Genomic DNA, 26,925 nt, shown 5'->3' on the forward strand with positions numbered 1-26,925 from the left:
TCTTATTCACTTCAAAGTACCTCTTCTTGAGCTAGGGAAAGGCAGTCTTCTGAGGCTGCTGCCGAAGAAAATGCTGTCTCAGCTATTACATTGTTTGGTATTCTTTGCAAAGGAAACAAATGATGTTAAACATTCAGATTTTGTCTTAAATAATGCAATTTATGACACCCATATTTTATCTGATCAATATAGGCCACCTACTGTTTTCCTTGAGTGTGTCTCCTGAGCGGGTGGTGTATACTAATCATTATTGTCTGCTGTTTAATAGTCTGATTTACTACTCACGCTTTACTGAGGAAGTTTCTTCAAATGCATCCTCCAGACGTAAATCAGAGTCCCCAGATCCTATAAATTAAAAAAAAAAAGATTTAACTATTTTTGCGTAAAACAAAATAGTACTTATAATGGTTACTTCCCTTTAGATACAGTGTCACGAAGGTAACACAAGAAAAGGAAATCAGTGGAAGCCACCCAAAAATATATTTAGTTGATAACCTTCTACAAACAACTTACCCTCACCAAAAACAAAAAAACAACCACCTTCAGTCCACTAGAAGGCTGAAGGCTCAACTGTACAGAACGTGAAGTACAATCTTACAAAAAGCCTTCTCCATGGTATGTAGGACTTTTGCAATGAGGAATACTGGAGTCCAAAGTTCCATCGATATGTGCCAGGTTCTTTCATCCCATTCCACTGTCAACTCAGCGTATCATCCCCCCTGACCCCAGCATCCATATCTAGTAGCTCTGATTATACATAACTTAAAAGGCTCTATGGAAAAGCTTTTAACGAGAGAATCTGTTCTCAGAGGTGGACCCATCTGCCCAATTATGCCTGCTATTGAATTTGACAGTTATCATTCCCTCTGATGGGCATGTAGTTTCCTACAGGGGTATATACATTATCAATTCTCAAACTACCATGCATGTATACTGGAACTGAACACATCAGTAAATGGGTGGTGAACTGTAGAAGCCAGGCTTCTCACTGTTTCAGATAGAGGTTACAGATAAGAGAAGGCTAAAATGACCTATGTGATAATGGATTAGAGTTGGAGACCTCAGTATGAATCATGTTTAGCTTAACATACATACAGATGGTTACATATAGAAATACTTATAGACACGTGTGTATATAAACATGGGCTAGTATGCAGACATACACCTCTGCTCCATGACCTGAGAGGGCCTGGAAGCAGTAACACCCCAGTAGCAATAAGCACACCTAGCACCCAGATCGTGGTTTCTAAATACCATTCTCCAGTTAAAGAAAAACAGATCTCCTTGGAGAAATGGCAGGTTCTAGGATTGGAACAAGAAATATAGGAGTCTGAAGCATCTTATAGTTCCAGGAAGTATTTTTTAAAATATTGATATTGAGGGGCGCCTGGGTGGCGCAGTCGGTTAAGCGGCCGACTTCAGCCAGGTCACGATCTCGCGTCTGTGAGTTCGAGCCCCGCGTCGGGCTCTGTGCTGACAGCTCGGAGCCTGGAGCCTGTTTCCAATTCTGTGTCTCCCTCTCTCTCTGCCCCTCCCCCGTTCATGCTCTGTGTCTCTCTGTCCCAAAAATAAATAAAAAACATTGAAAAAAAAAAAATAAATAAAATAAAATATTGATATTGATGGGTATATGTCAATGAGGCACAGGGCCAGCTGAAAGAGCTCCCAACAGCTAAAGCTGGAACAATTTAATGAATAAAGTAGTATTAGATTATAATACAAAGTATAAAATATCCATTTGTCCATGTTGATATAAACACATGAATACATAAAAGGGATAAAACAGAAGAATTCAAATTAATTTATGTAGGTATTTCTAGTTCAAGGAGATGAAGCATAACTCTCCACTCCATAAGTGTTGACTTCCTTCCAAGGATTACAATATGAGAAGGTAGGTAGGAGGAGAGAGTAACTCTACAGTGGAGAAATCTAAGAAGTACTACAACAGATCAAGGTTAACATCAACAGTGATGGGTCATGCTGATAGTATATACCCTTGATATCGTGGGATGAGACAAGCACCATACATGTGTGGTCTTCCTCTCAAATGCCCATAACCCGAGTATAATCATGAGAAAAACATGAGACAAATTCCAATTGATGGGCATCCTACAAAATATGTGACCAGCACTCAAAACCAAGGTCATCAAAAACAAAACAAAATCTGAGAACCCAACACAGCCTGAAGAGCCTAAGGAGATATAATGATGGAAGGTCACTGGTATCCTGGATTGGATCCTGGAACAAAACTAGGGACTTCAGGTTAAAACAAAGGAAATCTGAATAGAGTATGGACTTTAGTTAATAATAGTATATCAATATTGGTTCATTAATTGTGAAAAATACACCACACTAATGTAAAATGTTAAAAATAGGGGAAACCGAATGTGAAGCATATGAGAAGTGTCTTTACAAGCTTTGCATTATAAATCTGAAACTGTTCTAAAAACGTGTCTTATTTTTAAAAATCCATTTCCCATAGCAAAAGAATTAAGGGTAACCACTAAAAGAAGACATATAGGATACAGAACGTCTACCTCATTTAAGGAAAAAAAAAAAAAAAAAAAAAAGGTCAACACCAACAGCTAAAAATCAATCCAATGAAAGTCACCAAACAGAAAAAAGAAACCAGTTAAACAGAAAATATGAACCTTAACACAAGAATATGTACAATCCTATCAGTAAAAAAAAAAAAAAAAAAAAAAAAAAAAAATGAGTATAAAGAGGGTAAATCTCCTATCCAAAGATAAATGGAATATAACTATATGCTGTTGACAAAATATACACATAAAACAACATAATCACACACACAAAATATATATAACAGAAATATACACCGGTAAATGTTAACAAGAAGAAAGCAGATGTGGCAATATTAATATGACGATAAAATTTAAGACCCCAACATCTAAATAAGAAAAGGCCAATATTTTATAAAGCATATAATCCACCAAGAAAATAAAAATTATGACACTTAGTAACCTAGCTTCTAAAATTCTGGAGTAGACTTTTGCTTCTTTCTATGATGGAGTAATTGGCATAAGATTAGCTCTCCCACTGTGAACACTATAAAATGGACAAAACATGAGCCAATAGCTTTCAGCACTGAACAGCAATCCCTGAGATCAAGGAAATTGTGACAGCTAAATCCAACAGGTGATCCTGGACTGGATCCTGAATGCATAAGAGGCATTATTGGGACACTTAGTGAAATTTGAAAGAGGTCTGTTGACCAGGTGGTAATACTGGATCACTGTCAATTTCCCCATCTTCATGGATTTACTGTGGTCAGGGAAGAAGGTATCTTTGTTTTTAGGAAATGCACACTGAAGTATTAAGAGTTAATGAGCGGCCTGCTTGACACTGATTCTGAAAAAATATTTAGAGACACCTACACACACCAGTGCCAATGTGGTACAACTGGGAAATCTAGATGGACAGTAAATCAGAATTCCTTGTATTAGACATTACGGTGACAACGGGTGAAACTTGCATTAGGTCTGAGGATTAGGTGGCAGTAAGGTATCAACATTAATTTCCTGACTCAGATAGTTACACTGAGAATATATAAAAGGATGTCCTTGCTTGAAGAAAATGCTCCCTCTTTATAGATTTTGGATACTAGCCCTTTGTCCAATATGTCATTTGAAAGTATCTTTTCCCATTCCTTGGCTGCCTTTTAGTTTTGTTGATTGTTTCCTTTGCTGTGCAGAAGCGTTTTATCTTCATGAGGTCCCAATAGTTCATTTTTGCTTTTAATTCCCTTGACTTTGGGGATGTGTCAAGTAAGAAATTGCTGCGGCTGAGGTCAGAGAGGTTTTTTCCCTGCTTTCTCCTCTAGGGTTTTGATGGTTTCCTGTCTCACATTCAGGTTCTTTATCCATTTTGAGTTTGTTTTTGTGAATGGTGAAAGTGGCATAGTTTCATCCTTCTGCATGTTGCTGTCCAGTTCTCCCAGCACCATTTGTTAAAGAGACTGTCTTTTTTCCATTGGATATTCTTTCAAACTCCACACCCGAAAAACAAATAATCCAGTGAAGAAATGGGCAGAAAACATGAATAGACACTTCTCTAAAGAAGACACCCAGATGGCCAACAGGCACATGAAAAGATGCTCAATGTCGCTCCTCATCAGGGTAATACAAATCAAAACCACACTCAGGTATCACCTCACGCCAGTCAGAGTGGCTAAAATGAACAAAACAGGAGACTACAGATGCTGGAGAGGATGTGGAGAAACGGGAACCCTCTTGCACTGTTGGTGGGAATGCAAACTGGTGCAGCCGCTCTGGAAAACAGTGTGGAGGTTCCTCAAAAAATTAAAAATAGACCTACGCTATGACCCAGCAGTAGCACTGCTAGGAATTTACCCAAGGGATACAGGAGTGTTGATGCATAGGGGCTCTTGTACCCCAATGTGTATAGCAGCACTCTCAACAATAGCCAAGTTATGGAAAGAGCCTAAATGTCCATCAACTGACAAATGGATAAAGAAGTTGTGATTTGTATACACAATGGAATACTACTTGGCAATGAGAAGAATGAAATCTGGCCTTTTGTAGCAACGTGGATGGAACTGGACAGTGTTATGCTAAGTGAAAAAAGTCATACAGAGAAGGACAGATTCCATATGTTTTCACTCCTGTATGGATCCTGAGAAACCTAACAGAAGACCATGGGGGAGGGGAAGGAAAAAAAAAATGGTTAGAGATGGAGGGAGCCAAAACATAAGAGACTCCTAAAAACTGAGAACAAACTGAGGGTTTATGGGGGGGTGGGAGGGAGGGGTGGGTGGGTGATGGGTATTGAGGAGGGCACCTGTTGGGATGAGCACTGGGTGTTGTATGGAAACGAATTTGACAATAAATTTCATAATAAAAAAAAAAAAAGAAAATGCTCCCTAAAGGTATATTGCAGATGTGCGGGGTGGTGGGGGGTGACTAGGGGGAGGGTGATGGAGTATCAGGTAAGCAACTTACTCTCAGGTGATTGTGGGGGTGGGGAGAACCTCCTTATACTTGCAAGTTTCTTGTAGGTTTGTAATTATTTCAACATTTAAAAAATTAAAATTATTTAAATATGTATATCTCAACCCAGCAATTGCACTTTTAGGTACCTGTTACAGAAAAATACTTGCACATGTACCCAAAGGGGTATGTGCAAGGTTGTACAAAACAGTACTGCCTAAAATACCAAAAAGAAATGGACACAGACCAAGTGTCCATCAAAGAAGAAGAATTAAACAAAACGTAGTTCAATACAATGAAACGTTACATTGCTGTTTAAAAGAATGGGATGCTCTCAGTAAACTAGGAATAGAAGGGAACTTCCTCAACTTGAAAGAGTATCTACAAAAAAACCTATAGCTAACACCATATTTGATGGTGAGACTAAAGCTTTCCTTCCAAGATCAGAAACAAGGCAATGATGTCCCCTCTCCCTACTGCTCTTCAATATCATAGTGGAAGTCCTAGCTACTGCAACAAGAAAGAGATCGATCAAGCGATCCTGATTGGGAAAGAAGAAATAAAAACTCTTTGTTCACAGAGAACATGATCATCTATGCAGATAATCCAAAAGGATTCACAAATGCAAAAAACTCTTTAAACTCCTGGAACTAATAAGTGACGACAGCAAGGTTGGGGGAGGCAAGGTCAATCCTTTTCCTATATATCAGTAATGAACAAGTGGAGTTTGAAATTTAAAAAGCATCATTAGCAGCCCCCAAAAAGAAATCCTGGTATAGATCTAACAAAAAAAGAGAAAGAAAGAAAAGAAAGAAAAGAAAGAAAAGAAAGAAAAGAAAGAAAAGAAAGAAAAGAAAGAAAGAAAGAAAGAAAGAGAAAGAAAAAAGCCTAAGATCTAGATGAAGAAAGCTACAAAACTGTGATGAAAGAAATCAAAGGACTAAGTAAATGTAGAGATATTCCAAGTTCATAGATAGGAAGACTCAATGCTGTCAACATGTCAGTTCTTCCCAACTTGATTTATAGATTCAATGCAATCACAATCAAAATGTCAGCAAGTTATTTTGTAGATACCAAGAAACAGATTCAAAAGTTTATATGGAGGGGTGCCTGGGTGGCTCAGTTAAGCGTCCAACTCTTGGTTTCAGCTCAGGTCATGATCTCACATGAGTTTGAGCCCCACATTGGGCTCTGTGCTGACAGGACAGAGCCTGCTTGGGATTCCGTCTGCTTCTCTCTCTCTCTCTTCCCTCCCCCACTCACGCTCTGTCTCAAAAATAAACTTTTAACAAGTTATATGGAGAGCACAAAGACCCAAAATAGCCAATACAATATTGAAGGAAAAGAATGAGGTTGGAGGACTGATGCTAGCCAACTTCAGGACCTACTATAAAGTTATGGTAGGGGCGCCTGAGTGGCCCTGTCGGTTAAGCGTCCGACTTCTGCTCAGGTCATGATCTCATGGTTCGTGAGTTCGAGCCCCGTGTCGGGCTCTGGGCTGATAGCTCAGAGCCTGGAGCCCGCTTCAGATTCTGTGTCTTCCTCTCTCTCTCTGCCCCTCCGCTGCTTGCACTCTGTCTCTCACATTGTCTCAAAAATAAATAAACGTTAAAAAGAAAAAATTTAAAGTTATGGTAATCAAGATAGTGTGTATTAGGAAAAAGAGAGACAAACAGATCAATGGAACAGAATAGAGAGCCCAGAAACAGACCCACATAAATACAGTCAGCTCATATTTGACAATGGAGAAAAAGCAACACAGTGGAGAAAAGACAGTCTCTTCAACAAATGGAGCTGGGACAACCACCTCCAAAAAAAAAAAAAAAAAAAAAGAATCTAGACAAAGACTTTACATCCTTCACAAACATTAACTCCAGTGGATTACAGACTTAAATATAAAACACAAAATGATAAAACTCCTAGAAGCAACATAGTAGAAAACCTAGATGCCTTGAGTTTGGCAATGACTGTTGAGATGTAACACCAAAAGCATGATCCATAGAAAAACTTAAGCTGGACTTCATTAAAATTAACAACTTCTGCTCTGTGAAAAACACTGTCCAGAGAATGAAAAGACAGGCCATAGGCTGGAGAAAAGATCTGCAAAAGACACATCTGATAAAAAAAAAAAAAAAAAAAAAAAAGCAACAATAACAAAAAACTGTTACCCAAAATATACAAGGAATGCTTACAACTTAATAACAAACAACCTGATGAAAATGTGGCCCACCCCCCAGGTGCCTCTGGTGCCTAGTCATCCCCCACACCCACATAAGGCCCAGTTAGGTGAATCTGAATAGACACTTTCCCAAAGAAGACATCCAGATGGCTCACCGGACCATGAAAAGATGCTCAGTATCACTAATTATCAGAGAAATGCAAATCAAAACTGCAGTGAGGCATCACCTCACGCCTGTTAGAATGGCTAAAATGAAAAAGACAAGGTAAGTGTTGGCGAGGATGTGGAGAAAAGGGCACCCTTGTGTACTGTCTGTGGGAAAGTAAATTGGTGCAGCTACTACACTATGGGAAACAGTATGGGTCATCCTCAACAAAGGGAATCAGGATCTCAAAGAGGTCTCTGCACCCCCATAGTCATTGCAGCATTACTTACAATAGCCAAACATGGAAACTACCTACGTGTCCACCGTTGATGGATAAATGGATAAAGATCAAGATACACACACACACACACGCACAAAGAATATCACTCAGCCATAAAAAAAAGGAAATTCTACCTTTTCAAGAAAAAAATGTATGGACCTTGAGAGCATTAATACTATGTGAAATAAGACAGAGAAAAATACTGTGTGACCCCATTTAGATAGGCTATGTAGACTAGTCAAATTGACAGAGAAGAATGGCGGTTTCCAGGGACTTGGAGGCAGTGGAGATGGGGAGATGTTGGTCAAAGGGTATAGACTCTCAAAGGGCGCCTGGGTGGCTCAGTGAGTTAAGCATCTGACTTCGGCTCAGGTCAGGATCTTGCAGTTTGTGGGTTTCAGCCCCACGTCGGGCTCTGTGCTGACAGCTCAGAGTCTGGAGCCTGCTTCAGTTTCTGTGTCTCCCTCTCTATCCCTCCCCTGCTCGCTTGCATGCTCTCTCTCTCAAAAATAAATAAATAGTTAAAAAAAATTTTAAAGGGTATAGACTTCCAGTTATACGTAAATAAGCTCTGGAGATCTAATGTACAGTATAGTGACTATAGTGAACAATACTGTATCATATACTTGAAGATTGCTAGGAGGGTAGATCTTAAATGCTCTCACCATATGCACAAAACAATGGTAATTATGTAAGGTGATGGGGGTTTAAATGATCTTACCATGGTAATCAGTTCACAATATACACATGTATCAAGTCATCACATTGTATCTTAAATTTATACAGTGTAATATCAATTATATCTCAATAATTCTGGAAAAAAGAGATAAGGAAAAAGAGAGATTAACCACATGAGAGAGCACAAGCAGAGGAGGGGCAGAGAAAAAGGGAGACACAATATTCAAAGCAGGCTCCAGGCTCTGAGCTGTCAGCACAGAGCCCTATGCGGGGCTCGAACCCACAGACCGCGAGGTCATGTCCTGAGCCGAAGTTGGACGCTTAACAGACTGAGCCACACAGGTGCCCTAGGGTGTTTCTAAAGCTATACACAAACAACAGCTGACCAAAGGGAAAAAAATGGGCCAAAAAAACTTAACAGATACTTCACCAAAGACACACAGATGGCAACTATATATGTGAAAGTATGCTCCACATCTTGGTCATCAGTGAAATTCAAATTAAAACAATGAGCTACTACTTAGCCATAAAAAAGAATGAGATCTTGCCATTTGCAACAAAATGGATGGCCTAAAGAACATAATGCTAAGTGAAAGAAGTCAGAGAAAGACAAATACCATATGATTTCACTCATGTGGAATTTTTTTTTCCAATGGAACCAAGTCAACTTTATTTTTTCACTTATTTTATTTAGAATTTATTGTCAAATGGGTTTCCATACAACACCCAGTGCTCATCCCAACAGGTGCCCTCCTCCCTGCCCATCACCTACTTTCCTCTCTCCCACCCCTCATCAACCCTCAGTTTGTTCTCAGTCCTTAAGAGTCTCTTATGGTTTGGCTCCCTCCCTCTCTGTAACTTTTTTTCCCCCCTTCGCCTCCCCCGTGGTCTTCTGTTAAGTTTCTCAAGATCCACATATGAGTGAAAACATATGGTATCTGTCTTTCTCGGACTTTAAGAAACAAAACAAATGAAAAAAAAAAAGACACAAACAAAACAAGCAGAGTCTTAAATATAGAGAACTGGTGGTTGCCAGATAGTGGGGGTGGGGGATGGGGGATGGGTGAAATAGATGGGGGGGATGAAGAGCACACTTATCACACCTATCGTTATGAGCACGTAATATACAGAGTTGTGGAATCATTATAATGTATACCTGAAACTAACATAACCTCTGAGGATGGCCAAAATTGCAGATACCACCAAGCGCTGGCAAGGATGCAGAACACAAAAAAAATCTCAATTACTGGTGGGAATGCAAAATGGTGCAGCCACGTTGGAAGACGGTTTGATAGTTTCTAACAAAACTAAACAGATACACCATACAATCCAGCACCTGTACTCCTTAGTGTTTACCGAAAGGAATTAAAAAAACCTATGTCCACACAAAAATCTGCATACAGATGCTTATAATTTCTTTATTCAGAATTGTCAAAATGCGGAAGCAACCAAGATTTCTTCAGTAGGGTGAATGGATAAACAAACTGTGGTACATCCAGACAATGGAATATTCTTTCATGCTAAAAAGAAAAAAAAAAGCTATCAAGCCATGAAAAGACAGAGGAACCCTTAATGCATATTATTAAATGAAAGAAGCCCATTGTAAAACTGACAAAGTGTAGGATTCCAACCCTATGACATTCTGGAAAGACAAAACTGTGGAGACAACAAAAGGATCGTTGTTGCCAGAGGTTGGGGTGGATGCACACACAGCTGGAACGCAGTGAAAATATTCCATAGGATACTCTGATGGTGGGTACACATCACTGTCAGTTTGTAAAAACCCACAGAATATACAACACCAAGAGTGAACCCTGAAGTATGGACTTGGGGTGATAATAGAATGTCAGTATAAGTTAATCAATTCTAACTAATGTACCACTTTGGTGGGCAGTGTTGAGAAGGGACCTGTGCATGTGTTTGGGCGGGAGGTACATGGAAAAACTCTACCTTCTGTTCAATATTGCTGTGAACATAAAACTGCTATAAAAAATGAAGTCTATTAAAAAGAAAAGAACAGCATGAGCATACACACTGACATGGGAGAGAGCTCCAAGATACAGTATTAAATAAAGCAAGTAGTTTTCCATTTGTGTGTATGTCTATATCCATATAAATTTTCTGGAAACTTACACATGATTAGGGGTCAGGGAGAAGGAATGTTGATTATTAATTTAAATGCTTCTCAGATTTGTTTTTAATCAGGCACAAGTATTTCTCTTATCATAATAATTTAAAAGTTCTGGATCAACCCCTCCCAAATCATAAGCCAATCATTTTACTGGGTCTTCCTTCAAAACCCCAAAATTGCAAGCCTACGTTCAGTCATCCAATTAACATCTTGCACAAGTAATAATATGTTTTTGGCCTGAGCCATTCCCCCACTGTTTGCTGATATATCCTGCTATACGTCATCAAGAGTTAAGAGCAACAGAACATAATTTTGCAGTATTTATTAAGCCCTCATTGACCTTGGATTCAGTGGACTTAAACCATTTGTGGACAGAACCACTCAGCATCAATCTACATCTGGAGCTAATTAAGACTTCTTCAGAGTCTACAATCAAGCACAGCTGTTAAAATCAAGAAGGGAACAAATATTCTCATGAGAGAGATCATACCTCGAATGCTCTAAAATAGGGTAGTGTTCTAGGTCTTTTGTATGCAATGTAGAACAACTCAGTTTGGGTGTAAATAGACATTAAAAAGTAGCTGATTCATCTCAGGCTCAATTTACAAGCCCCAAATCACCTTATGGTGGTGGGGCGGTATTAAGTTGCCTCGTTCCACTGCAGAAGACCACAAAGAATTTCATTTAATTGAAAAGGCATGTAGTGAGCTGGTACCACCTGTCTGCAAATGTCTGTTCGCATTAGGCAGGATTTTGGAAATGTTACCCATGGACTTGTACTTGCCCTTAAAAAGATCCATTTGAGAAGCAGATTGCCAGTTCTACCCACGGACACCCCAGCAGCTTGTGTCTGTCCTAAAATAGGTTTTGTCCCTTTGGGAGGAAACAAACTTGACCTCATATGGCCACTGTGACTGGTGTCTAAAGCTAAGGGTGCATTTTAATGAGGACTGTAAAAGAAGGCACTGCAGGTCCTTGTTAGAGAATTCCAGCATGCACTGGCTGGGATCCAGCACCTGCCAAAGCCCTCATTTAAATGCCTGATGCCCAAGGGAGACCCACCTGATGTGCCCCGGTAGTAGCCTTTCATTTTGATTTAATTAATCACTCCCTCCTCTGTTGTCCCCCGACCTGTTCCACTGAGTTCAAGCCGAAGGCACACCCATCCCGGTTGTTTGTGTTTGTCCTTTCCAGTCAACATGGCAGCTACTAGCCACATGTGGCTGTGTCAATTAAAATGAAAATTCAGGGGCTCCTGGGTGGCTCAGTCGGTTGGGTGTCCGACTTGGGCTCGGGTCATGATCTCACGGCTTGTGAGTTCGACCCCCACGTTGGGCTCTGTGCTGACAGCTCAGAGCCTGGAGCCTCTTCAGATTCTGTGTCTTTCTCTCTCCCTCCCTCTCTCTCTGCCCCTCTGTGTCTCTCTGTATCTCAAAAATAAATAAACATTAAAAAAATAAAATAAAATGAAAATTCAGTAAAAACTGCAAATTGCAGTTCCTTAGCCACACAAGTCACATTCCAAGTGCTCAAAAGTCACGTGTGGCTGGCGGCTACTGTGTCAGGACAGTGCCAGAGAACATTCCCATCATCACCTAAAGTTCCGCTGGACAGTGCTGCTCCAGACAGGGAGCTGCTCGAAGCAGGGCCTCGGACTTGGTCAGCTGAATGCCAACGCCAAACATGGGCCGGAGAGCAAGGAGGCACACCCGACAGGCGCGTTGACCGTGATTTTCCAAACTCCGACTGCTTGCGGCGGGAGTACCTTTGATCTGTTCACACGGAATTACCAGTAGATAGTCTCTGCTATTACTTTGTGACAAATCCATTTGGGTTTCATGCCAAGAGTAAACTGTCTGCAGAGGAACGTGTCTGCTCCCTGCTGAGTTAAGAACTGCAGAGGCAGCCTGGAGCCCTGGCTGCCCAAGATCTCAGATGCCATCACAGCTCAGCCAGGGAGAGGAGCACCCGTCAGGTGTCCAGGGACACCTGGCCCCTGCGCTCTAAGCATAGCTGCTCTTCTACCTTTTTCCTTTTCATGCATAAGCAGCTTTTTTTTTTTTTTTGCAGGCGGGGGGGGGCAGCGCTGGGGAGGGGAAGGGTTCAGTACAAACTGTAAGTGAATAATACTTAAATGGCTTCGGTTTTCAGATTTTAAAATCTTGACCCTTTTCTGTTAATGAAAAAGCACACAACGGACTTCTGAGCCTGCTAAATCATGATGTGTCATCTCAGCATTTTCCATTTGTCTGTCTGAACGGAGCTCCCATGAATACCCGTGCTATACTTCAGTTTGTCCAAGAGAGCCAGGACAACACCCTGGCTGGCATGGGGGCCGGCACCTGCCTCTGTTCCACAACTCCACGACAGTGGAGCTACTTCTCCAGGGGGAAACGGACTTGGTCGACAGTAAGGCCGGTAACAAAGTGCAGGGAAGACCCACTAGAAGACAGGCCAGAATCAAATTTGGACCTGAGGGGTCAAACCGTAACCCAGGAAGTGGGACTGTGGCATAAGCCCCTCGAGCACCTGGGTTCAGGAAGAAGACTAAAATCAGTCTCTATAGACAGAGCCTACTCATGGAGGGGTTGGGGGCACAGGTTGATGTAACCTGAAATGAGCCACGGACTAAGGATGCTCCACCTTTTTTTTTTTTAATTTTTTTTTTTTAATTAATTTATTTATTTTTGGGACAGAGAGAGACAGAGCATGAACGGGGGAGGGGCAGAGAGAGGGAGACACAGAATCGGAAACAGGCTCCAGGCTCCGAGCCATCAGCCCAGAGCCTGACGCGGGGCTCGAACTCACGAACCGCGAGATCATGACCTGGCTGAAGTCGGACGCTTAACCGACTGCGCCACCCAGGCGCCCCAGGATGCTCCACCTTGATATGATAAAGACCTCATATCGGATGTAGCTGCATGTCAAGCTGGTGTGTTTCCCCTGTACCCTGGCAGGGGGCTGCTGGGGCTATGAGTAATAAAAGGAAAACCTGCACGTCAGAAAGACAACTTCATACCTCCCTGCTGCCTACCATAGAAACATTCCTGAAAAACGCTGGTGGGAAATCTACGCGACAAACTCATTCCCATGCATGGTCAAGTTTACAAATGTCTCTGGTGAAAGTAATTCCCGCCCCCCCCCAACACAAACAAGTAGGTATCTGTCTCCCACCTCGTGCTAGAGTGGGTGAGAACAAACCACTAAGACGCTAAGTTATGCTGCTCCCTGATTTCCGTGAATTTTTGCACCATTTTAACTCCTGTTGCCTCAATGTACATTCGAACACATCTGTCTTGATAAATTTATGCTTTTACACCTCAAAGCACGCTGAGTAATTAATATCTTCTGGGTTAGCTAAGCACTGCAGCATTGCAAGGGGACATGAAAATGGTTTTGCTCTTATTCTGATTACTAAATGGATTTAGCTACTGCCACCTGAGCTCCCACTAGTTTCATGAATAAATTTAACGCATTCCCAGAGAGGACAACAGTGATGTGAAGGCAACAATTCACCAGAAGGCAGGGGTCAGCATCTCAGCCCACAACAGCCACCGCAATCAGTACATCTGCAACATGCGACCCAGATAGCTAATTTCGGGTACTCACAGGGCACACTTCATTCCACGCACCTATGTAAGGGGGAACCTGGAAAGCAAGGGGCCATGGCCAAAAATCCTTTCATAGATCTCCAGAAAGCATGCAAGTGTCCTATGTACCTGGCAAGGACCTTGACTTAAAAGGTGGAAGGAGGAGGGTTTTGTTTAGTTTTGTTGCCGATTTAGAGGACAGTCCCATTCCTCCTTTCCACACAGAAACATAAATGTCTCTGATGGCTGTTCTGAGAAATACCAAAGGTGTCTAGAATGCCTGCAAGGATAACCTTTTTTTATGTTAATTTGATAGAGGGGGGGGAGAAGGGGGGGGAGAAGGGGGGGAGAGAGGGGGGGGAGAGAGGGGGGAGAGAGGGGGGAGAGAGGGGGGAGAGAGGGGGGGAGAGAGGGGGGGAGAGAGGGGGGGAGAGAGGGGGGGAGAGAGGGGGGGAGAGAGGGGGGGAGAGAGGGGGGGAGAGGAGGGGGGAGAGGAGGGGGGAGAGGAGGGGGGAGAGGAGGGGGGAGAGGAGGGGGGAGAGGAGGGGGGAGAGGAGGGGGGAGAGGAGGGGGGAGAGGAGGGGGGAGAGGAGGGGGGAGAGGAGGGGGGAGAGGGAGGGGGGAGAGGGAGGGGGGAGAGGGAGGGGGGAGAGGGAGGGGGAGAGAAGGGGGGAGAGGGAGGGGAGTGAAGGAGGGGAGAGGGAGGGGAGAGAGAGAGGGAGAGGGGGGGAAAGTGAATCCCAAGCAGGCTTCACACTGTCAGCACATAGCCCGACATGGGGCTCAAACTCACAAACCAGGAGATCATGACCTGAGCCAAAATCAAGAATCAGATGCTTAACCAACTGAGCCACCCAGGCGCCCCCAGGATAACCTTTTCCACAGAGGTAAAACCTGAGAGCTAAGGGACTCCTCAGCCAAAGTGGGGGGCAAGGGGGAATGTGGGTTACATAGGGGTGAGTATGCTGAGAACCACTGAACCTAAAATGGTAAATTTTAAGTTATGTGAATCACATCTCAATAAAATGCAGTAGCTGTGTCCAGGTGCCATCCCAGCATTCAGCTGTGCACGGGGGTACCCCAGGACCTCAGAGATCAGATGCCTTATCAGGCAGGAACCTGAGGACCCCAGCAGTTAATCATTTGGTAGCAGAAACAGAAACAGCACTGGAGCCCGAAGATACTATGCCTTGTAACAGTGCTGTCACTCACAGATCAGGGGCCCTGGAGCATTCACTTGATGTCATACGAGTGACCAGCTTTGGAACCCAACAGCCAGGGTGCCGACGTTCCAGCTCTGCCACTCACCAGCAGAGAAATCTTGGGCAAGAGATGGCTCTGTGCCTCAGTTTCCTCCTCTGTCAAACGGTGATAATGCTAGACTACTGCAGTAAGCTGCTGTGAAGGTTAAATTCGTCATTATACAGGATGTGATTAGCACAGTAGCTGACATACAGGAATCTCTCAAATATTAGCTATAATTATTATATTTGGCATTAAGTAAAACAGAAGCTAGTAACAGGTTATTAAGTAGGAGGCCCTCAAAAAATACATGAGTAAGGGGCGCCTGGGTGGCTCGGTTGGTTAAGCGTCTGGCTTCGGCTCAGGTCATGACCTCACAGTTCATGTGTTTAAGTGCCATGTCGGGCTCTGTGCTGACAGCGCAGAGCCTGGAGTCTGCTTCGGATTCTGTGTCTCCCTCTCTCTCCCAAAAACAAATCATTAAAAAATTTTAAAAAGAATACACAAGCAAATAGCTTATAGAAGAGGCTTAATAAAATGTTCAAAAACTTAAAAGATGCAGAGAGGAAAGCCACATTCTGATCTGAACTCACCTAGTGTCTGATGAACCTTTACATCCTATTGATGTGAGATAAGCTTGGCAAATCAAGACACAACAGTGTCACAGGTGATCCCCAAACACTTCTAAGCCACAGGCTCTTGACTACTTACAATATATGTGGCATTTCCTTTCCCCTGAAGCCAAGAGAAATGTAAAGTGGCTACATGCTTAATTTCTGTTTTTGTAAAAAGATTTTTTTAATGTGTTAATTTTGCGAGAGAGAGAGAGAGAGAGAGAGAGAGCGCGAGCAGGGAAGGGGCAGAGAGAAAGGGACACACAGAATCTGAAGCAGGCTCCAGGATCCGAGGTGTCAGCACAGAGCCCGATGCGGGGAGCAAACTCATAAACCGTGAGATCCTGACCTGAGCCGAAGTCGGACGCGTAACTGACTGAGCCACCCATATCTATGTAATTTCTTAAGTGAGGTGGGAAGACGTCTCTGGTTGATGTTGCATAGATGGAAACTTCCAAATCAGAGCCAGGCATAGTTGAACAGGACCTCAGGGATCACCTAGTCCAACCCACTCATTTTAGAGATAGAATCCAGTAAAAGGTTTACTTTGGCAGGGAGGGGAGATTGTTTCAATGTGGTTAAACAAAAACGGGAGAATCCCATTGTAAGACAGTTCATTATGTAATACAGATGTGTCTGGGTGAAGCCTGGACTGTATCATGGCCCCTTAAAGAGCCAGCCTGGACAGACAGCCTGATGTACCCAATTAACTTCAAAGGCAAAGCAAAGCAATCACATCATGAGGTCCGGCATTAGCTAGGGACTTCCCCATCCATGTTCATGAGCAGGCTTGGAAGTAGAATCTGAGTTTACACTTGACCAGCCCATCAAGATTTCAGTGTTACCACCTGTGCCAGCCCACAGCAGCTTCTACAGGTCCCCAACCCAGACCCTTCTCCTGAAATCCAATCCTGCCGGCCATGTGATTCAGAGTAGATTTCCACAGCTCCTCCAAAGAAACATGCCCAAGTAGCTTCTGTCTTTCCTGTTCTTCCGATTCTGGCTTCTCCCTTTTGTATAGCAGGAGCTATAGGACTTTTACCACCACAATAATCTCATATCCATCCCATCACCTCCACTTCTGTGGTCACTCCCTTAGTTTCTCATCTCATTTCAATTATAACAGCCTTCCAGCTGCCCTCCTTAGCTTCAGTCTTTTTTTCCATTCTGCTGCCCAAAAAATGTGATACAAAGACCTGCTTGGGTCACCGTTGTTATTCAAAAACTACCAACTTCTCCCCATTGACTAAAGAATCAACTCCAAACCCCTTGCCTATCATTCAAAACCCAACCATTCTCTGTACTTTCCTACCTCCATGCCCACTGCTCTCTTTACCCTAACCTCCTTCTCTTTCTGTAGACTTCATCAGCATCCTCAGGGGCACTTCCTCCATGCAGCCCATCTGGTGCCCGCCCCCTCTGCCGAGTAAAACTCATCGCATTGGTCATGCTTCATCTTATAACTGGACCTGTCACGCTCATAGTGGACTGTAAATTCTTTAAACACAGGGACTGGGGGGCAACTGGGTGGCTCAGTCAGTTAAGCCTCCAACTTCTGCTCAGGTCATGATGTCATGGTTTGTCGGTTCGAGCCCCGCATTGGGCTCTGTGCTGACAGCTCACAGCCTGGAGCCTGCTTCGGATTCTGTGTCTCCCTCTCTCTCTGCCCCTCCCCCACACTTGCACACACACGTGCTCTCTCTCTCCCTCAAAAATAAACATTAAAAAAAGATTTAAAAAAAAAAAAAAAAGACAGGGACCAGGCCTTGAGCCTTTCTGCATACCCCCACAGACTACAGGGCCTTGTCCTATAACAGTGCTCAGTTCACCGCCTCAAATTAAACAGTCTTCTAGCAGGTGCTTCAATTGGAAACCTAAGACCAGCTATGTGCAGGGAACCAACACTTTCAACTCATTCTTTAAACCAGTGAACAAATTTTCTGCTGAGGAAAATCTATGATATCCCTCCCCTAAGCACCGAAGTTTTGAGAACTTTCTAACAAGAGAGTGCCTGCAAGTGAGGAAGACAATTAAAGAGACACCTAACACTCAATCTGAACGAAGGGCTTACCTGGTAATTGGTTTCTGGATCAGTCGGGAAACCGAAGCAGCTCTCAGGGTCTACTCGGATTCTTTCCCCATTTTCTAATTCGGTTGTCTTTATTGTTGAGTTGTAAGTGCTCTTTATAGAATCCAGATAGAGTCCCTTATCAGATATGGGATGTGCAGGAGTGCCCCCCCCCCAATTTATCTTCGTTTTCCTTTCTGCGCCGGGGCTTTTGCTGCCACGTTTAAAAAGGCTTTGCCTGACCAAGGACATGAAGAGTCATTCCTGTGTTTTCTTCTTCCAGGAGTTTTACACGGTCAGTGCTTACCTTTGGATCTCAGACCCATTTTGAGTGGTCCCTGAACCAGTTGTTGAAAAGACTATTCTTTCTCCAGAAATTTTGGGATCACCTTGTCAATTTCTACAAAAGAAACAGCTGGGATTTTGACTGGACTTGCCTTGAATCTGCAGATCAAGTTGGGAAGTATTATCCCGTCTATTTTTAAACATGCTCACATCTCTCCCCTTTGAAACTAGAAAACCCTCTTTTGACTGTACATCCCCACCCCTCTCTCCTCCTCCTCACAACCAAACACTCCTTCCCCCCCATCACTCCTCAAGGCCTCACGGCACCTCACATTCAACATGCCCCAAACCAAATACCTGCACCTGCCCCTCCAATCAAGACCTTTTTCTGCATTCCTCCTCTCTTTGGCTGAATGACCTAGCCACCCACCCATTGTCCAATCTGGAAACCTGCACAATGTCCTGGACATCTCGTGCTCACAGCCATGCCATCATGAACGGTCAATTCCACTACTACGACATGCCCTTGGTCCACCCACTTACCTGGATGACTGCAAGAGCCACCCATATGGCCCACACAGGTCTACTCCCCACCCTAACCTATCTTCTACACAGCTGGTGGGGAGACCCCTTTTTCTTTCTTTTTTTTTTTTAAACAAACATCACAGCACATCATTTCCCTGCTCAAAACTCTCAGAGGCCCCCTTTGCTACAGAATATAAATGTCACATGCTCAACTATGGCCTGCAAGGCCCAGGCTTGATCTGGCCCCTGCCTACCTCTCTCTGCACACCCCTCTTGTACTCTGCCTCTGTTTTCAGGTAATGTATGCCCACTCTGAAAATCTTAGACAATGTGGAGTAGAATAAGAAATAAAATACCAGCAAGTGATTACAACACAGATGAATCTTGAGGACATAATGCTCAGTGAAACTAGCCAGTCACAAAAGGACAAAAACACAGCGTGATTCCACTTCTAGGAGGTCCCTAGTAACTGAATTCCTAGACACAAAGTAGAATTGTGGTTGACAGGTACCAGGGACGTACTGTTTAATGGGTAGAGTTTCAGTTTTGCAAGGCGAATATGCTTAATACTACTGGACGGTACAAAGTTTACCAGATGGTAAACTTCAGGTTATGGGTTTTTTCTTGCCACAGTTAAAAATTTCAAAAAAATAACAGCAAGCGATGGTTTCTTAAAAACAAACTTCACAAAAGTGAGGTCAACCATCTCAGAGCAATATTAACTTTGGGCACAACCTGAAACGTCACCTACTCAACCATCCTTTAGAAGACAGCAAACGCACCTCCAGTGTAGAAGTCGGAGGTTCTCAGCCAGAAAGGATAGGCTGACCAAGCTTAGGAACCTCTTCCCTCTCAGGAACACCTGGGTTGAGGGTCCAGGCAGGTGTTTTTAAGGTCATACCTTAAAAAGCTGGATTGCTGGAAATGTCTTTTGTCTTGACGCCCAAACTGGCCAGGAGGTCTCATCTGCCTGTCACACTCACCACCTTCTTCCTCAACCCCTTCCTCCCTTCGACTCATAGGACTTTTCTCCATAAGCCTGTTCATGTATGTCACATTTCCAAGTAATGGCTTACTCTAATTCCCTTCCCTGATATACCCAGCGGCAGATTGTTGCTTCTATCAACACCTGTATACACGATTAAGGGATGAAGCCCTGATGGCCTCTGGCACTGGTGTGGTGCTCTGTAAACACTGACTAAGCAATCTGGGTAGCAGTGTCAAACATAGAAAGAGCCAGCCTGTGGGTATAAATACATCCTCCTCCATAACCTCCTCCCCGGGATAGTTTATCATTGAAGCAGGCAATCAATCTGGCTCACCCTTCAACACAAATCCTCAAAAGGAGACACACATTCCCCCCGCCCCCAGGTTTGGGAGACAGGTGTCGTGGGCTGTACAGCAATATCCAGGCCTGTGTGTGCTTGATTTGGCCAAGTAAATCTGTCAATCAGCCAGTTCTATGAAATAATATAAATCAAATAAGCTATTTAATACTGTGCAAAATAAAGTCACAGCTGTGCAGCTGAACTTTCCCTTTTTTACTACTTTGTACACAAGCTGGTGGAGCGTGCGAGGGATGTGCAGATTTTGAGGATACAGGCAATTTCTAAAAGCCCAGCGGAAATGACAAGCATCCTGCAAGTCTACATTGTAGAACCTTCCCGCTCAGTTTGGAGTGCAAAGAAAGCTTCCTGTGTGTCAGGAGCAGAATCCAATTTGTCTGCTTCGTAAGCTTCTTTGCAGCCCACATGTGCACCTTAAAGCATGAACCAAGGCAACCTCAGCAGTGGGCATGCTCACCATTAAGAACCTCAGCCATTTTGCAGACCATGTTCATCCCAACCTAGCACCTAACAGGCAGCCAGCAGACCCACAGGTAGCAAGCAACAAATGTTGCAACACAGCACTACTCACTGAATTGTCTTGGCACCTTTGTCAAAGAAACAAATCCAGCAACCTGACTTCTAACCCCCATCTATGGCAGTCCTTGCCACAGAAAGCAGGTCTGGGAGGTCTGAGGCCAGCTCCTGTGCCTCTTCCCCTCCGTGGCACCTGAAGCAAGGCCAGACGTGGCGCAGGTCACCTGAGAACTCATCACCTTTGTCCAATGAAGTCGCTTAGCCCTACATTTTCTTTTCATAATACCAAAACCTTTAAAAAGGAGGTTTTGCCCAACTGAGGGAAGAAAAGGAAGGACTGATATACACCACAGCATGGATAAATCTCAGGGATAATTACGCGGAGTGCCAGAAGCCAGACCAAAAAGAAAGAGTACATGCTGTTTTGATCCCATTTCTATAAAAACGCTAGAAAATACAAACTAATCTTTGTATGTTGGCTTTGTTTTTAAGAAAATGCAAACTAATCTATAGTGACAGAAAACAGAGCAGTGGTTGCCTGGGGATGGGGACCCAGAGCGAGATTCCCTAGGGACTCAAGGAAACTTCTGGGGCTGATGGAGACAACAATACGATATACACCCCTGGGCCGGGGTTGGGGGAGGGAAGCAAATACCTGAATCATCACAATAGCTTCTGAGGGCCTATAGATACACTCCCACCTCACCAACCCTCTCTAGAGTCTCTCATTTCTTGTTCTCATAAAGTCTGGAATACTATATACCAAAATACTAATGGTAATTATCCACAGGTGATGCCTATTGTCTTATTTTCTGAGACTATTAATTTTATATTCAAAAACAAAACATTATTATATAACGTGATTCAAAGTTAATACCAACCAGAGACCTAAATATGAGGAACCATAAAACTTCCAAAGACAACCTAGGTAGTCAGCCCTTGGACATCACACTTAGTAACATATTTATGGATGTGTTTCCCCAGGCAAGGGGAAACAAAAGCAATTATTAACTCCTGGGACTACATCAAAATTAAAAGCTTCTGCACAACAAAGAAAACAAACAAAATAAAAAGGCAACCCAGTGAATGGGAGAAGATATGTGCAAATGACATCCAATAAGGGGTTATATGATGAATAAAAACTTACACAACACCCCCCCCCAAAAAAAACACCCACATTCACACACATATACAACCCACAATTCAATTAAAAATGGGCAGGGGACCTCAACAGACACTTTTCCAAAGAAGACGTACAGATGGCCAACACACACATTAAAGGGGCTCAACATCACCAGTTGTCAGGGAAATGTGAATCAAAACCACAGTGAGATATCCTGTTATACCTGTTAGAATGGCTAGTATCAAGAAGGCCAGAAATAACAAGTGTTGGGAGTATGTAGAGAAAAAGGAACCCTCGTGCACGGTTGGTGGGAATGCAAACTGGTGCAGCCACTCTGGAAAACAGTATGGAGGTTCCTCAGAGAATTAAAAATAGATCTACCATATGATCCAATAATTCCACTACTGGATATTTACCCAAAGAAAACAAAACACTAATTCAGAAAGATATATGCCTCCCTATGTTTGTTGCAGCATTATTTACAATAGCCAAATTATAGAAGCAGCCCAAGTGTCCATCAGTAAATGAATGGAGGAAGGAGATGTGGTGTATATATATAATGGAATATTATGCAGCCATTAAGAATGAGATCTTGCCATTTGCAACACCATGGATGGACCTAGAGGATATTCTGCTAAGTGAAATAAGTCAGAGAAAGAAATACCAACCATATGATTTCATTTATATGTGGAATCTAAAAAACAAGTCAACAAAGAAACAGACTCTTAAATACAGAGAACTGGTGGGGGAGGTGGGGAGAATGAGCAAAATAGATGAACGCGTTTAACAGGTTGAAAGTTCTAGTTATAAAATAAACGTTGTGGAGATGAAAGTACAACATGGGGAATATAGTGCATAATATCATAATAATGTTCTGCAGTGATAGATGGGGTTTACACTTACATGGTGAGCACTGAGTGAGGTGCAAATTTGTTGAGTCACGTTGTACACCTGAAACTAACGTTGTATGTTAGTTCTACTTCAATTTAAAAAGGTAGGGGCACTTGGCTGGCTCAGTCATTAGAGCATGCAACTCTTGATTTCCGGGTTGTGAGTTTAAGCCCCACATTGGGTGTAGACCTTACTTAAAAATAAAATCTTAAAAAGCAGTAATAACAACTATATGACACTCCCTGTGGTAGGCAGAATCCCTCAAGGATGTCTATATCCTAACCCCTGGAACCTATGAATATGTCACCTTATGTGGCAAAAGGGACTTGGCAGATGTGATTAAGTTAAGGCTTTGAGATGGGGAGACTACCCTGGACTATCTCAGTGGGCCCAAGGTAATCACAAGGGTCCCTATTCGTAAAAGAGGGTCAGAGTCAGTGTGATGGCAGGAAGGAGGCCATGAGCCAAGGAATTCAGGTGACCACCAGACCCTGAAAAAAAGTCAAGGAAACATATTCTCTCCTAGTGCCCCCAGAAGGAACAAAGCCCTGTTGACATATTGATTTTAGCCTACTGAGACCCTTCTCAGCTTTTCAACCTCCAGAATATAACAGAACATAATCGAGTCACTTTAAGTCTCTAAGTTTGCGGTGATTTGTTACAGCGGCAAGAGGAGACTGATACACTCTCTTCCTTCCTTCAATGTTACGTGTTCATCTGTTCTGGCAACAAACCCTTGCTGAGCATTCACGCCGTGCCAGACATCATCCTAGACCTGGGGAATAGCAAGAACAGTGCATTCCTTGCTCCAGAGAAGTCACCAAAGCAGCTGGCACCTGTTTGAAGCAGCCCAAGTGTCCACCATTGTTCTGAACACGTTTGCAACATTGATTTGGAAATCTTTCCAGATCGTAGTTATTCAGCTAACCCTGTAATGTCACACTTTCAACAAGCAATTATTCTTTTAAAAAAAAGAGTCTTACTTACAATTATGTATATTCTAATTGGGTAATGACTGACAAAGGCCTTAATTATGGTCCATGATTCACACCTAGTGTATCATTAGATCTTTGCTACAAGTCGACATTTGTGAACATCACACCACTGTCTTGTCATTTGGGCAGCTTTCTCCAATTATTGCACTTGCAAGGGCAGTAGCACAAGGTGAGGTGACAAATGATGGTGGTACAACCACCAGAGACTTTTCTACCTGAGAAAAACCATCTTCTGGTGACTCTAACCCAAAACACAGAAGGGGCTCCATTCTAGTGGGTATCAACTCCACCCTAAAGGAACTTCATTTGCTAGTCTTGTGAATTATCACAATAGTTACGGAAAGGTAAGCTGCTCACATTCCTACGTTCAGATGAAAAGACCAAAGCACAAATCAGTCAAAGGCATCAAGTCAAGACGTGAGAATTCGCCGAGTACCTGTCTCACTTTTCCATGTGGATCTTGAAGCACTAGCTCAAGGGCAGAGGCCACGTGGACCTTCACACTGCCTTGCCATCAGGACACGAACATTCTTCTTTTGGGGATTGTTTATGTACTTGTACTTGGCTGTAGATTTTATTACAAGGATTCTACCCAGAGTCTAAGAGGGAGCCAGGGAGCTTGGCCCTGCTGACACCTTGATTTTGGACCTCCAGAATTGTGACAAAATTAATTTTTGTTGTTTTAAGTCATCTACTTTGTGGTATTTTGTCACAGCAGCCATAGGAAAACAATTAAAGTACACATTACCTAGGCATTCTAGAATAATCAAGAGTTAGGAGTAGGTAGGGTTGATCCAGAAACCTCCCCAGGAAACTGTGAGCTTGACAGAAGGTTCTAAAAGTAGGAAGAACACATCTTGGGAAGGAGAAAGGCTGGGGACCAAGAACATCTAAGCAGAATACAGAATCCATCCACAGCCTAGAGATACCAAGGCATCTGCACATGCACACACAAGGCACTGTATGTGGCACCAGAGCTGCTCAACACCAGGAGATCCAAGTTTATGCCTACGGTGAAGGGAAAAATTAGCACAATGGATAAAACCAAGATTTGGAAAGGATGTGGGAACATGGAATCCCAGGGGCCCTGTTGGTGGGAATATGAACCAGTGCAGCCATTGTGAAAGTAACTCAGTGGCACTGGGGTGAACTGGCATGTGTGTGCCCCATGATCCACACAGCCCCACTCCTGGGCACAAAGCCCAGAGAAGGTTTTACACAGGGCCCACGGGCACACGGAGGATGATGCTTGCCACAGTGCTGACAAGGTCTCAGCTCTTGCAGACATCTGAGAGTCTGCTTTCACTCCACAGGTAATTCACCTGGACTCCTGGCCTCATGTCCAGCCTTGGTTCTGGTGATTAGCAGTTCTAGTTTTGCTCAGAGGCGGCAACCCTGCCCTGAGGAAGGTAAACTAAAACAAGAGAAACATCCAGGAAACACAATCCGAAGAGCAGTTACTAAGAACGTCAACTGCAGGAGAAATACGGTCTTCACAGCACCTGGGCACACTGCTGCCAGAAGGACGGGGTACCTGTTGGCAGTATCTATTAAGATGTGACTCTGAATTCTGTCACCTTGCGAGCACTTCTCAGCATCCAGCCACAGAAGTGCACAAAGGTGCTTGTTGTAGTACTTCTGTATGGAAGAATCAGAGACAGCCCGAACGATGGTCAGTGGAGAAATGCCTCCATCGGATTAGGTACAGCTGTAGTGTGGATATGGGCCAGCGGTTTATACGGATGACAGGGACCTAGATGGAAAGATCCTGGAGACCTGTAACTGAGTAGAACAAGGATACATAGAGTATAATGACATTTATGTCAATATTTTAAAAGACCCATCCACCGACAGATAAATGGATAAACCAAATGTGGTGCATTCATACAATGGAATAGTATTCAGCCATGAAAAGGAATGAAGCCCTGACACCTGCTACAACATGGATGGACCTTGAGAATATCATGTTAGATGAAAGAAGCCAAACTTTACAGTCCCCGTGTTACATGGTACCATTTATATGAAATCTGCAGAACAGGCTAGTGCATAGAGACAGAAAGATGAGTGGTTTCCAGAGGCCACAGAGAAGGGAGAATGGGGGGGAGGGGTGACTACCACACGGGCCCAGGTTTGTGTTTGAGATGATGAAAATATTCTGGAGCTCAACAGTGGTGATAGTTACACAATGCTGTGATTGTACCAAACAAAACCCACCGAACTCCATGAAGGGTGAATTATATGGCATGTGAATTATAGCTCACAGAAAAAGAATATGATCGCATGGGAGAACTTCAGCAATGGAGCTGGAAATGTAGAGGAGGCAGGTTTTCAGGGTACAATCAACAGGATGCAGTGAGAAATGTGATTTGAGGCCACGGAAGAGAGAGTGAGGGGGCAAGAGGGCACAAGAGGATTTGGAAGCTTCCGGCTCACTTACAGAGCTCCCCTGATGTATACATCAGGTCATTGCCAGTAAACCTGACCTGGACCTAGCAGCTAGCTTTCGGGGTTTGGGTTGGGGCGGTCAGAATAGGCACAGCCACTTGCCAGTCTAGGGGCCCATATTTGGGGCTGAATGGTCTTGGACACAGAGGCCAGGAAGCCACCACCCACCCCCAGCTCTGATCACCCAGCCCCAGAGTTCAGCCTGGAGGTTTCCTCAGCTCTGTGACTGACGCAGACCACAGGGAGCAGCTAATGTCACAGCTGCCACAGGCACCAGATGGGGAAGGAAAGGGAAGGCAGCCCAACGAAGGAATGGGGAGCCGGGGTGCAAATCACACTTCCCCTCTGCAGCAAAGTAAGACCGGGGCCCTAGCCCTGCGGGGCCAAGTGCACTCAAAGCCCAGTGCTGCCTCTCCCAGAACCTCGGAGCTGGCCTCACCCCACGAGGCTGGCTTCGCCCACCGCTCCCAGAAGGTGTCCTCAGAAACTGAGCCGGAGCACAAGACACGACTCCCTGCTCTTTGTGTCGGTGCACCTTGACTTCTCTTTCCTCGGATTTTCCTTCGACCTCCTGGTCAGCCATCCCTTAGCTGGTTCCTGACTGGAATCTCCTCCTCAGCCTTAAACTATGCCATTACTCCTTCCTGTCTGCTTTCCTCCATCCGTCCATCCATCTGTCCCTTCGCTCCTCTTTTCCCCTCCCTGGGTGATGCGGACTTGGCTTTCGTCTCACGTTGAGACCCCCGAACTCATGGCTGCAGGCCTCCACTTGACACGCACCCTCCTGGTGGCTGGAACAGTATTGCCCCGAGTTACCTCTACTTCCCCATCTCGTGAGTCAGGACAGGAGCGCTGCTCCACTGTCCTCGCAGAGTACACGTGCAGGTATTCTCAAGGGCGGTCAT

At 43.8% G+C, this 26,925-nt stretch overlaps 1 protein-coding gene across 3 annotated transcripts in view; it reads right to left on the reverse strand.

Annotated features, from left to right (window-relative positions):
• CD99L2 (CD99 molecule like 2) overlaps positions 1–26,925 on the reverse strand; it is an 88,885-nt gene that overhangs the window by 37,201 nt on the left and 24,759 nt on the right. For all 3 annotated transcript variants that reach the window (XM_058712293.1, XM_058712292.1, XM_058712291.1), the window contains exon 2: positions 286–345. In XM_058712293.1, coding sequence (XP_058568276.1) covers positions 286–345 — 60 coding nt within the window. The remainder of the gene's footprint in view (positions 1–285; positions 346–26,925) is intronic.

This window comes from Neofelis nebulosa, chromosome X (assembly GCF_028018385.1).
Source record: "Neofelis nebulosa isolate mNeoNeb1 chromosome X, mNeoNeb1.pri, whole genome shotgun sequence".
NCBI lineage: Eukaryota > Metazoa > Chordata > Mammalia > Carnivora > Felidae > Neofelis > Neofelis nebulosa.